The 13,431-nt window shown below is 46.5% G+C and overlaps 1 protein-coding gene across 11 annotated transcripts in view; it reads left to right on the top strand.

Annotated features, from left to right (window-relative positions):
• The window catches only part of TENM4 (teneurin transmembrane protein 4), a 985,233-nt gene that overhangs the window by 761,333 nt on the left and 210,469 nt on the right, over positions 1-13,431 (top strand). For 10 of the 11 annotated variants that reach the window (XM_081062099.1, XM_081062105.1, XM_081062104.1 and 7 more), the window contains 2 exons: positions 4,348-4,446; positions 5,678-5,913. In XM_081062099.1, coding sequence (XP_080918225.1) covers positions 4,348-4,446; positions 5,678-5,913 — 335 coding nt within the window. The remainder of the gene's footprint in view (positions 1-4,347; positions 4,447-5,677; positions 5,914-13,431) is intronic. The other variant, XM_081062096.1, reaches the window with a different exon arrangement.

Here is a 13,431-nt window from a genome sequence, read left to right as displayed (position 1 = left end):
ATGGGGCCTACAGGTGGTAGAAGTGGGAGTGAGCTTTGACCAACAACTTTTAAATAGGACTGTGACCTGGGATCAGCCTTTTGGAAGGATCACTGTGGCCTGGAAGACTTGGTTCACTTTTCTGTTTCTTTGTCTAAGCCCCAGCTTCATCAATAACTCTGTGTGGCCAAGTCTTTGACACGCTCCACTCCTTGGGAGTCTCAGCTTCCGAATGTGGGGTTTGATCCCTACCTGTCCTGCTCTACTGGGCGACTGTCCCGAGGCTTTGTGGGTAGAAACACAGTCCAGAACAGCAGGCTCACTGTGAGAAGATGGGCTGGTGAGCAGGGCAGTCGTGGAGCACTGGCCGCTGCGACTTCCCAGCCACTTCCTTCCCGGAAGCTCTCTGTTCTGCTCACGGCAGGCAAGCTCAGCTTACCCTGGTGAAGAGAGATGGAGCTAGACACCCACTTCAGGCCGTCCAGAGACTATCCCAGGGCCTGCCTTCAGCCTTAGAGGGGAGCCAGTCCCCCCTCAACACTCTAAGAAAAACTTCAAGAGCAGCACAGCACTTGGTCGTAGGTCCCTCTCCAAAACACAGTCAGTCTTTTCTGAGAGGCATCTTGGGGCTGTGAGGTCGGAGAGATCTCTGCCTTCTCATTGCCGTGTGATCTTGGGACAGTCCCTTAACCTAGCGTGGCCGCAGTTTCCATATCTGTAACATAAGGTAACAACACCCACCAGTGTGAGGGCCAAAGGAACCCTGTGTGTACCCCTGACTTCCAACAGCGGTGAGCTGGGGACGCTGCAGGCCTATTACTCAAGGAGGGCCCAGCCACTTAGCGCCCCCATCAGGAAATCCTTGTACCTTTTGTTTTCCAGAAGAACTGGAAACCCAGAGTGCTGGGGACAGGAGGTGGGCAGGAAATGTAGGGGCGAGCCTTGAATTGGGAGTCAGGACACCTAGATTTTACTTTCAGCTCTGCCACTGACTTGCTGTGTGCATGGGAGCAGGACACGGGTCTCTCTAGGCCTCGATTTCATCATCAATTAACTACGACCTAATACTTTGACCCCAAACTAAGTGTTAATAGTACTGAATAGAGTTATTTCAAGGCAGTAGCATTCTGAACAGGCTGCATTTTCAGCAAGTGCTCATGCCCCCCACGCCCCAAATCCCTGCGTGATCTAAATGATTACTATGCACGTTAACATGAGTGGAGAGGCTCTTTCAGGAAAGGTTATGCTCTGTCACTCTAGAAACCCCCTGTTCTGCTGCTTTGCCTCTTCCCTTGTCCTAGTCGATCTGTACTTTTTAACTAATTGTTCTCTCTCTTTTTAAAATAACTTCTGTTTTAAATTGTGAAAGTAAAAGTAAAAATCATTCAATCCAGACACTGGAAAATTCTCACTGTTAACATTTTGATCTTTATCCTTTAGGTGTTTTTTCTCTGAACATGTTTACTTGTTTCTGATGGGTTTTGAGGTATAGATTTGACTCGCTGAGAGTACAGTCCTAGGCCGGAATCTAGATATTCTGGGGTCGTGCCATGCAGCTAGCCTCAGGCCCCAGGGGCTCATCCCTGGGCCCTCTGGACAGGGGCAGTTAGGGCCTGCTCAGGCTTGGCCATATGGACTGTAGAAAGACTGGACATTCCCTCCTGAAGTGCAGGGAATGGAGGAAATAATAACACAATACCACCTATGCTACCAATTAAACACAGCTGCATGCCAGTAATAAACCAGACAAACTTCTCTTTGTACACCCCATCATTTGCTGTTTTCAGCAAATATTTGTTGAGTGCCTACTACCAGGTACCAGGCACTCTTCTAGACTCAGGGTACATGAGCAGAGAACAAGACAGATAAGGTTCCTATCCTCATGGAACTTGCATTGCATTAGGAAAAGAATGCAACCTGCAGATAAATATACATATGGTGTCTGTGTGGTCATGTCAGGAAAACTAAAGCAGTTGCAAGGGGCACAGGGTGATGAGATAGAGTGGTAGGGTAGGAGTTGTTACAGTTAGGGTGAGAAGGGAAGGGGTGATCTATGCAGATATTTGGGGGAAGGTGATTTAGGCAAAGGAGATAGCAAAGGCTTAGCTTGTTGGAGAAACAGCAAGGAGACCAGTGTAGGTACGTGTGGCACAGAAAACGCGGTTGGAGAGGTAACAGGGCGTCAGATCTTGCAAGATCTTGTGGGCCTGGTAAGGATGATAGTTTTATTCTAGTGGAGCCATTGGAGGGTTGAGAGCTGAGAAGTAGCATGATCTAAATTACACTTGGCCTTCTATAAGGAGAGTGATTATCACAGTTTATGATTGCTTGGAGAGATCTGAGACTGAGACTCACCACCCGAGGGCCAGTGAATGATGGAGCTGGGATCTGTCTGACCCCAACGCCTGTGTGCCTCTCGCTGTGCCAAGAAGCCACTAGAGGCACAAATGAGGCGAGTCTGAGGGACTTCCGCACTCCTCAGCTCCTCTAAGGCACTAGGAGAGGCCCTGGGGGCCCAGAACACCACCAGAGCAGCCTGCTACCCAGGTGGCTGGGCCCAGACATCCTTCAGGACTCCCCGGAAGGGGAGGTCCCTACCGCCACGGCATACTCAGTGGTCCTGGCTGCAAAACAGTGGTGCCTTGTGTTCTCACTGTTACTTGGAATGCTAATGCAATAGTGCTTTGAGATAGTCCAGCCCTCCGCATTTTGGTCTGTGAGGCCAGCCAGGGGACAGATTCACGTTCTGGGCAGTGACACAGGATTATGAGAGGCCCAAGCTCTAGGGTCAGACAAACCGAGGTTCCACTCTGGCTCTGCTGCTTGCTTACTCTGTGATAGGACCTTAAAAAGTTATTTCTCTGAACCTTGCTTTGCCAGCCTACAGAACAAAGATGATAGTACTTACTTTCTAGGGTTCTTGTAAGAAATAAGATTTAAGCTAGATAATAGTTGCAGAGCAATAGAATAGGGGATAGTATATGGTAGAAAGTAGCTATTATAATTAGGAGTAGTAATTCTATAATATTTGTTTAGCGCCTGAAAATTCTTCCCATATTACTCAGTTGGTCCTATAGCAACTTTGTAAGCTTACTATTATTATCCCCATCTTGCAGATGAAGGAAGTATACAATTAGAAGAGGTTAAACTTATTACAGAAAGTCACACAGCAAGGAAGTTGCAGAAAAGGGTCTCGAATTTGGTTTTCCTGGTTCTCGAGACCTAATCAAAGTCAGAAGGAAGGACCCTGGCAGGGCTGGGCCCAAAAGTTAGCATTCTGTATTCAGTGCCTCCCTCGCATGCACACAACAGGCTGACGCCACCACCAGCTTGTTCCAAATGATTCACTCCAGGGTTTTCAAGAAAGGTGCCAGCAGTCCTGAAAATACCAGAAAACAGGATCCAGGGCACTCAAGTGTAAATGATGCCACTTAGCAGGCATGGTTGAGACCAAAAAGGGCTAATGTGTCTATTTTCCTTCTGGGTTAGAAATAGATAAAGTCACAGAATGCTGCACAGCCCTCCGTGCACTTGGGGGAACAAAAGAGTGCCCCTCCCGTCTCCAGTGGGGCACCATCCTCGCCAGTAATAATAGTCATTACCCAGGTCCCTGCACTGCGGAAGGACTGTGACACTCCAAATAGCATCAGCATCAACTTGGGGGCTTGCAAGAAATCCCGATTCTCAGGCCCGCCCCACACCTCCTGACTCTGAATCTGTGGGGGAGGGCCTCCGCAGAGCACAACTCTCCTGATGGTTCTGGTGCTTCCTCAACTGTGGGAACCACTGCTGTACAAGAAAATGGCCCAGAATGCTTGTCTGTCTTTTTGCTTTGGACTGGCAAAATCAGTGTCTCTAGCTATTGTTTAAGCAGATGTAGGCAATGTCAAATAGAGGAGAAAGCACAGGCTGTGGCACCAGATAAACCCTGGCTCAAATTTCTGCTTTGCATCTTGCTAGCTGGTAAGCTTAGCAAGTCCTGTTCCCTCTCCACTTCTCAGTTTCCTCGTCTGTAGAATGGGGATAATACTGCCTCCCTTGCGTAGCCTGTTTTGGAGATTTGAGATAAACGGATGTAACATGCCTAGCTCAGTGCCTGACACATACTCAGTGTGCATCACTGAGGGCTGTGATTTGATGCACACACTGCCAGACATTCAGGTTTGTATAGAGAATGCTCCCTCTGGATGCGCTGTGCCAAGCAGACCTCCTGCACATGTGGCTTGCACACAGACCCATCGCCTGGAAATTGTGTCCCCGCTGGTCCCATGCACAGCTGCGCCAGACAGCCACTTTGTGTGTTTCTCTACTACCCGCCTTCATTGATGCATGACTCATTGCTTCATTCATGTCTCCATGTGTGCGTAGAAGCCTAGGCAAGCAGCCATTCCTAGGGGCATTGCAGGACAACCTCATTGAGATGGACATTCTCAGCGCCTCCCGCCATGATGGGGCTTACAGTGACGGGTAGGTGACATCCCCATGCTCCTCTCCTCAGTGTGTGCTCTCCCGCGGCTCCTGCACTTGCATGCAGCCCCTGAGACCTTTCCCTGGGTTGTCCTGGAGGAGGTGATGATGCCATGTTGCATGCCCATCCCAAGTCCACGTTTAAATTGCAAGAGTTTATCCTTGGAAGACCCTGTTCCCCAGCATATTAACAGCAATCTTGTTAATATGCAGCTTCGGCATCTCATTGGCTGCCTCTGCCATTCTGAAAGCCATCTTGTGTAATAATTTTTATGCAGCACAGGCCCTGTGTTGTACGTATTCTGGCCCCGAATATGTATTCTGTGGCCTGAGGCATCTTGCACCCCAGCAGGGTGCAAGATTGCCCCTAAGATTTACCTTTTACCCTAAGACTTGGGGGATGCAGTGCACCCCGATCTCCAGGCTGTGTACAAATCCTCCCATGGCCATGGTTAGAGCCAAGCTGTGCAGGATTTCCTGCAGCCAGTGTGGCCACAGCCATGTGCTTTGACCACTCCACGCTGCCCTGGAAATGACAGCTAGGTTGCAGTTGCCTGTCCGTCCTCCCGCAGAGCTTACACCAGGGCTGGGAAGGCAGCAGTCTGGCTTCTGAGCAGAAGGCTTTGAAGGCATTGGCCACCATTGGCTGTGTGGCAGCCACTAGGGGACTGTTGACCGTGGCACAACTTAGTGGCGGCTCCTTGGTTCTCACACTGCAAAGCCTCCTTTAAACAGAATGGTGTTCCATTCCTCCACCAAGGTGCACTGGCAAAGTAGGTCTTGGAGGGAGAAGAACATTTTTAGGTTCCGTTATCTCCAGGGTACAGAACAGGATTTTAGACACTTTCCAAGTTACTGCAATCGTTTTAGAGAACAGCTAGTTTATTCCCTAAGAAACAGGGTCCCAGCCCCATCCTTTCCCAGGAAAAGGATCTCAACACCCAGACTTCTGTCGAGAAGGTAACCCCTTCCACCTTGGCTTGGGTGGTTTTCCCCTTGGGTGCGGCTGTCCCATCTGTGTTCCATGGAAACTTGTCCTCGCGTGCCCTGTTTTGTGGTCCGGTTTGTGAATCTCTTTTTTCCTGTCCCTCCATCTTCTCTGTGGTGATTCTTTCTCTCTCTCCAGGCTCCTCTGCATGCTTCTTCTATTGCTCCCTCTGTCCTCCAGGTTGATCTGGGGTCCTAGTGAGCCAGCAGAACCTGACACCTTCTGGTGTCTCTCCATCCACAGGCACTTCCTCTTCAAGCCCGGAGGCACCTCCCCGCTGTTCTGCACCACGTCACCAGGGTACCCTCTGACGTCCAGCACAGTGTACTCACCTCCACCCCGGCCCCTGCCCCGCAGCACTTTCGCCCGGCCAGCCTTCAACCTCAAGAAGCCTTCCAAGTACTGTAACTGGAAGTGCGCGGCCCTGAGCGCCATCGTCATCTCAGCCACGCTGGTCATCCTGCTGGCGTACTTCGTGGGTAAGCACCTCCCAGCTTCCCTTAACTCCCCGTTGACCCAAAGGGCAGTGACCAAGACACCAGTGGGCTATGAAGGCACCTTGCCAGCATGGCAGTCAGAGCATGCAAGGTGAGCCAAGCAGTCCTAGAGCTCTAGAGTAGCCTGTACCCCGAAACTGTTAAGGTCCACTCCTTGGGGCCCTCTTCTCCTCCCCCTGTACATATGCCAGGAAGTGAGCTTACCATCTGCTCTTTCACATGTTGGAAGCCTGGCATTAGGTATAAGCATTTACTCAGACTGGCGTTTGAGGTGGTGATCTGCGACATGAGTGTCATACATTGGAGTCACTACAAGGGAAATGACAAGTTGGAGAGGCTGGACAGCCGGCAGGTCTCTCCTATTGGTGCCATGTAGTTACAGTGAGGAGCAGGAAGGAGATGGGGTGCTTAAGCCAGGAAAGCATGTCTGAAGGTGAGGGTCTGACGGGGTTGCCTGAGGGTACCATGAGAGTCAAGGTCCAGGGTTAAATAATGCTCGGGAATGCAGGGAAGAGAAATCCTGGGGTACAAGATTAACAGTAAGCAATTTGAGCTAGCTGAGAGATGCACAGAGCCCCTGAGCAGCACTGACCGGCCTTCCTACCTGGCCCCAGGGCATCTCCGCGATATAAGACTCTCCTCCAGGCCCATTGCTACCACGGGATGCCTTCCACTGTGTGCTCTTTCTCTCTTTTTCTTTTTTTTTTGAAGGAGGGTGCAGCTCACAGTGGCCTATGTGGGGATCGAACTGGCAACCTTGGTGTTATCAGCACCACACTCTAACCCACTGAGCTAACTGGCCACCCCATGAGTGCTCTTTTGGTGTATTTCCCACACAGTCTGGTTTCCTGCTTCGGACCCCTCTTTTTGGTCTGCTCCCAGGGAAGATATTAATCTGTAGAGATCCATGGGCATTGTGTAGAATCTGCTGCCTCTGAGTAAATCAGCGTGTTAGTAAAAGCTTCCAACAGGGTTGGCTTACCCTGTGTCCTCTCCAACCTTCAAATTCTATAGTTCTACAATTTAAGGTAGGTCAGGCCAGTTTGAGAAGGCCTTGAACCCATGCTAAGGAATTCTGAGATAATTCTGTAAGCAAAGGGGATTTGTTCAGTAGAAGCCTAGTAAGTAGAAATGAACTAACTGGCCAGAGGTAGACAGAGTGCCACCCATTGTGAAAAAGGACTCTGTAACAAGCGAAGTCATTGTGGATGAACAAAGGGCTGTCTGGAGAGGTAGGAAGTGCTGTCACTAGGAATGATTAATAGAGCATGGCCCCCTACTTGTTCAGGATATAGAGAAGGGATTTGAACGTGGAAGGGGGTTTAGGTGATGTAAGCTGTAAAGTCAATTCCCCCTCAAGTTTCTTGAATTTCTTCTTGAATCCAAACAAGGAATCAGGAAGAAGATCGTCCTGCAGACAAAGCAGTCTCCTTAAATATCTCAAGCTATAATAAGTCTCCTTTGGTATGCCAGGTTTCTTTTCCCCTTATGAAGATTGAGTTAGAGACTTTCATGATTTCAAGGAGAGTTGGCATAGATGTTTCATCTCTTCTTCTGTATGATGGATTAGTTGTTGCTGCCTAGAAAGTTGAGTTGAGAAGGATCCTGCGGCTATATTCAGACTCAATGGAAAAGAGTCTGTGTGATTGATTAGTAATGTCTGTCGTGGGCACAGGAATGGAGAATATTGATGATATACCAGGTATTTGCCACCCCTCCTACAGGTCATTAAGTAAAAGGGACAGCCACATTGGGAGAGGTCAGCACCACTCCAGGCTCTGTGAAGGGTACATGACTGATGGACTTCGATTGGGTTACAGGTGAGGGTTAGGGGGTTCCAAGTACTATCACCCAGCGTGAATGTTTCTTCCTGGCATCATTAACACTGTGTCTCCACCAACCACTAGCTCTTGCTTTTGATTGACATTTTCTGTTTCCTCAATGAGTAGAATTCTGAACGAGCAGTATCACTGTTTGTCAAGAGCCAAGTAGTTTGCTGCATATAGACATTGTTTTGCGTTGAAGTCTTAAGGTTTATGCTGTGTAGCCTAGTTCAGGGAGAAAGAATAAACCTTCATATGATTAAATAAACTCTCTTCTATTTTTATCCTATGGGTTTCTTCCTCTCCCATTTAATAAAAATATGTGGTCAGTTGTCAGCTATCTAAAGATAGGGGTGACTGTGGGAGGTAGTGAGCTCCCTCTTATAGGAAGGATGCAAATAGAGTTTGATGACCACGTACTAAGAATAAAACTCAAGCACTGACTGGCAGTTTGTACTGGATGACAGTTACTTTTCCTTCCAACATTAATAGTCTTTGAATGTGTGATTTTTGTCAATTTTACTTTTCGTTCAGCAAACCATACAGGGTACCTGCTTTGAGCGAGGCACAGTCTAAATTAGGGTTTCTGGGTGGAAATTCCCGCCCATTCTCAGGAATTTTTTTCACTTTTCCATTCCTGAATCCCAAGAAAAGTTGTTTGGGAAATCGGGAAAATAGGCTCCTTGAACCCAGGTGGTTGGTAGTATCAGGCGTCACTCTGTGGAAATGATTCATCACGGAGAACAGTCTGTATCTCGGAATTCGGAATGGGAAAGCAAAAAATATTCTCGAGAATGGGCAGAAATTCCCACCCGGAAACGCTAGTCTAAATGCTAGAGCTAAAGATATGGTCCTTGCCTTTGAGGTGTCGTAGCTTAGAAAAGGAGACAGCTCTGTTGGCAGTGATGGAAGCAGCCAGGGGCTGAGGGAATACCCAGCCCCCCGCAGGAGGACTAGGGGAGGCTTCCTGGGAAAGGTGATGTTTCAGCTCAATCTTCACGTGGGAGTTAAGCAGAAGTAGACATGCAGAGAGGGTATTTTAACCCAACCGAAGTTTCAGACTCTAAAGAGGACAGTGGTGTATCGGCAAAGACATTTTCTGTGTGTGAAGCATCTGAGGGGTGTTGGAGCTAATGCAGGAGAGTTCGGTCAGATTATGAAGATCATCTTGGAGGCCAAGTTAAGGACCTTCTTGGATGGGCAGTGGGGAACCATTGGAGGGTTTTAAGCAGTGGCAGTACACAGATTTTATCTTAGAAAGATAAGGGTAGGGGAAGGAAGGACAGGCCCTCTTGCAATAACCGAGTCAGGAGAAGCTGAGGGCTCCAAGTAAGACAGTGACAATGTAAGTGGAGAAGAGGGATAGATCCGAGGCCAATTTAGGAGAACTTGTGTCTCAAGTTATGAGTGGTCGGGCCATTGATAATGTATCCTTGCCAAGAATAAATACATCTTTCTGATAAAACTCTATGTTGTGGACACTTTAAGACTGGACTCTAGATTCCATATCCAAAGACCAAGTTAGAGAAGCAAGTCTGGGGTGTTCCCTTTGTTACCTGGAGACTCAAAGCTCACACCTGACCTCTCACAGTCTGGATTCCATTCCCAGGTCTGCTACCTGGCCACTATTTGCCCTTGGGCAACTCACTTCTCTTTCTGAGCCCTAATTTCCTCATCTAGAAAATAGGCACAGCCCATTACCTCAGAATGATAGAGGTTCGTGAGGCTGGAGTCAGCTAGTGCAGGTGAATGCATTGCTGGAGGTGTGAGGTCCATCCCTAGCTTTCCTCGAGGGCTGGGAGTGGCCACCTTGGTGTTTGGTCTCCTTGAGCTGCTGGCGGTAAGGGATGAGCATCTTGTTGCTCGGCCATAATCAGAGGCTGTGGTGACTAACTTGTAATGAACTATCAATTATTAAAAATCAAATTAATTGTCTCAGCCAAGCATAAATATCCTTAACAAAGACTCTTTTTCCAGCAGGCCAACCAATCTAATCAACAGGCAAAAGCACAGATATTTAATTAGATTTTTGATGAAAAATTGTCTTTAATTTCAAGTATAATCAATTATTAATTACTGTAATGAGTGAGTCTGACTGGGTTTACTAATTAACTCATTTAAAAATTATGAATAACCTTTTCATTTGTAATTATTTTCTACATCCTATCAAGTTCTAGATAAGAATTGTATCACCTCACCAGCAGAAGGGGAGGAGAAAACAGTGTGGGAAAGAATTGTTCTTTCTCTGGTGTCTGCTCAGAGCTACCATATCTGGACGGAAACCTGACAGATCCATTTGACATTCAACTTTCTTGGGAAATGGGCAAACAGTGACCTTTTATTTGCAGAGACATTTGCAGTTATTTTCATAGGAAGATGGAGAAATTGGAGTCAGCACTTATCTCCCACAAAGGCTGCAGGGCTGACTTCTCCTCCCTTGTTACTTAGCTGTACTGGCCTGGGATGAGAATCTGGGAAGCCTGAGGGACACCTTCAGAGAAAGATGTGTATTTTTGTCTCCAAAAGATGCCTTTCAGAGCGGCAACTATAGAGGATGTGCATCTTGCTTTAGCCACCCATTCCCCTGATGAAGGTTTTCGTGTACTTTTTAGTCTCCATTTCAATACTCTGCCTTTTCTTTTTTGAAGAAAAGAATTCTGCAGAACAAAATGGGAAGAGAATGATATGTGGGGAGGGTTAGTTGTAAGTCAAACCATGACGCTTGTACAGCCATGGTAATAATGCTTTATTGTGTAGAATTGTTTTAAAACATTTTCAACACAAAAGGCAGTGTGGTACAGAGTAGTAAAAATAATAGGGGTCACTTTATATCATTAATAAGAAGAGCGGTTAGCTTTGATTATGTGCTGCCCACATGCTCCTCTCTGTTCTAAGCTCTTTGCTTGTGTTTTCTCATTGAAATGTCCCAACAACCCAATGAGTTATTATTCCCAGTTTACAGGTGAGGATATTGAAACCCACTGAGCGTAAGTAACTCATCCACTGTCAATGGTACATGGCAGGCCTGTGATCCAACCAACACTAGGCACTCAGGCTCTTGAGCTGATGCTGTTAAATTTTTTTCTCTTTTGAGCTCACAGTCTTAAGCTTTATGCTATAACTTTCCAATCTTAATGTAGTATTAGGTTGGTGCAAAAGTAATTGCAGTTTTTGCAATTATTTTTAACCTTTTAAAGCACAATTACTTTTGCACCAACCTAATATTTTTACTATGTGTCTAGCGTTGGTTGGTCCAAACCCACTCTATGTATCATCTCTCTGAACACTCACAAGAATTCTGTGAGACAGATAATATTTTCTGTATTTTCTAGAAGAGGAAACTAAAGCTCAGAAAAGTTGACAATTTGCCAGAGGCACAATACCAATAAATGACATAGGATTTCAAAGGCCATACTTTCAGCCACTGTGCTAAAGGTTCTGGGCTTGAACAGCTGATATAGAATCAAAAGACCCCACTTGAGACCCTGGCTCTATCACTTGCTGACTGTGTAAATTTGAGCCAGTGACTTAACTTCTCTGAACCTCGGTTTCCACTTCGCTTATGGTTCTTACAATGGGTGTGGCTGGCACAATTAGCCCCATTTTACAGGAGAGAAAACTGGGTGTCACCTCATGGTTAAGACCTTGAGTTCTGAAATTAGGTTCTGCTATTTAGAAGTTTATGACCTTAGGCAACTTTACTTAACCTCTTAGCCTCAGTTTACACATCTGTAAAATGAGGATAATGATGGTGGCTACTTCAAGGGTTGTTGAGAAATTCCAGTAAGATAACTTGCATGAAGTATCTAGCCCACTCTCTGGCACAGAATTAGCATTCAATACAAGTTAGGCACTATAATTATTACTCTATTAGTATTATTAGTAGCACATGTAAAAGAGTATTAGTAAGTCTTGAGTGAGAACTTGGACCAGCCTTGTCTCCCTGAAGCACCTGCAGGCTTCCCAGCCTGTGTTAGTCACAAGGGCAGCTGACAGAACAAGCAGGGGTCCTGTCAGAAAACATTTGTGGGGATCTCTTGCTGTTCCTGGGAAGCAGCCGCAGGAAGAATCATTACCAAAAGAGCACCTCACGTCATTTCTTTAGGACAAAAGTTGATTTTTGCTTCACTGACAGTTGCTTCTATCCAGAGAAACCTGACAGCTCCCCTTGTGTTCTGAATCGCTATGTAAAACGCAGACACTGAGTACTGCAGAATAGCTATGGATTAATATCTTGAGAACTCTTCAAGCACCTCTCTTGCCAGAAAGGCTTTTGGAACAGGAGACAAAAGGCTTGTTAATAATACAAAACCCAGGAATAGCTTTGCATTTCAATGGCGAGCTGAGTTTACCCTAGAATGCTATTTCTTCCATCATAGGTCCAGCACCATCCTGCAGGGCTGGAGTGTCATTTACAGTGATTTCTTTAAGGCAACAACAGTATTCTGATCAGAAGAGAAGACAGGGTTTGGAGTCTGACGGATTTGATGGAAATCCCACCTCTGCCATTCTCCTGCTGTGTAACCCTTTTGAGCCTTGGTTTCCTCATCTGCAACATGGGAAGAATAGCATTTCTTTCATGAGGTTGCCGTTCCTCCTGAAAAGATTAAATGAGACAACATTGAAAAAGCACAGGTCACATGACAGAGGTGTCTTGCTGGTGGACTCGGGAGACTGTTACCTTGTGTGGAGCTTAGTTATCTCCACCCAGGATTTGGTGGGAGTAGCCGATCCTGTTACATCCTAAGTTTATGACCTTAGGCGAGTTTACTTAACCTCTCTTGGCCTCAGTTTACACATCTGTAAAATGAGGATGACAGTGGCTACTTCAAGGGTTGTTGAGAAATCCCAGTAAGATAATTTGCAGTTCTCTGCCTACAGGAAATTGAACCAGCACATTACGGTGGAGTCACAACCATGGGCTGTAGCAGCCTCGGGGTAACTACGTACCGTGGAATATTCCAACATGCTCAATAGCAGTGAGGGATTTTTTTTTTTTTTTTTTTTTTTTTAATAATTGGATGGCATCTTTCACCTTCACCAGCAGCTGATTGTGGGTTGGGGAAAAAAAGAAAATCAGAACCCTTGCTTGAAGTGATAGTTGAATTTAGAAATGAAAATGTTGCACAGCTTAATTGCTGCTTTTCAAAAGATAGTGATTAGAAGAGCATTGCTTGTTGGAATATTTTTGCACTTCCTGATCTGGAAGAACCCGGGTCATCCAGTTTGATTGAGGTGGCATTAAATGTGACTTGCAGAGACTTACACAGGCTCTCTCAAGATCTCTCTGACATTTCACCATGCCACTGGCCTGCGCATGGCAGCAAGCCAGTTAGGAGGGATATTAGGCTTCCCTTCTCTTTGGGGTGGTGTTGCTTAGCCTCCTGTCTCCTGATGTCTTATTCTCTTCTCCATATTCATTTCTTTGCACGAAGCATGGCACACGCTAGCTGTGTTCAGTGAGACTTGGTTGGATAAAAGACCTTGCAAGGTGGTTAAACCAGCAAAGGCCTTTCTAGACCAGAAGAACAGTATGGGCAGAAATGTGCATGCTATGTCCTGGGGCCCACGTACATATGAAGTGGACATGAGATAATTAGAGAAAGGATTAGAAATGGAGACCAGGGTGATTTTAGCCTGCTTCTTCCCCACCATTATCCCCATCTGGCTCAGCTCA

Source organism: Rhinolophus hipposideros (assembly GCF_964194185.1).
Source record: "Rhinolophus hipposideros genome assembly, chromosome: 10".
Lineage (NCBI taxonomy): Eukaryota > Metazoa > Chordata > Mammalia > Chiroptera > Rhinolophidae > Rhinolophus > Rhinolophus hipposideros.
Note: the sequence above shows the minus strand (reverse complement) of the source record. Positions and strands in the feature narration are given on the sequence as shown.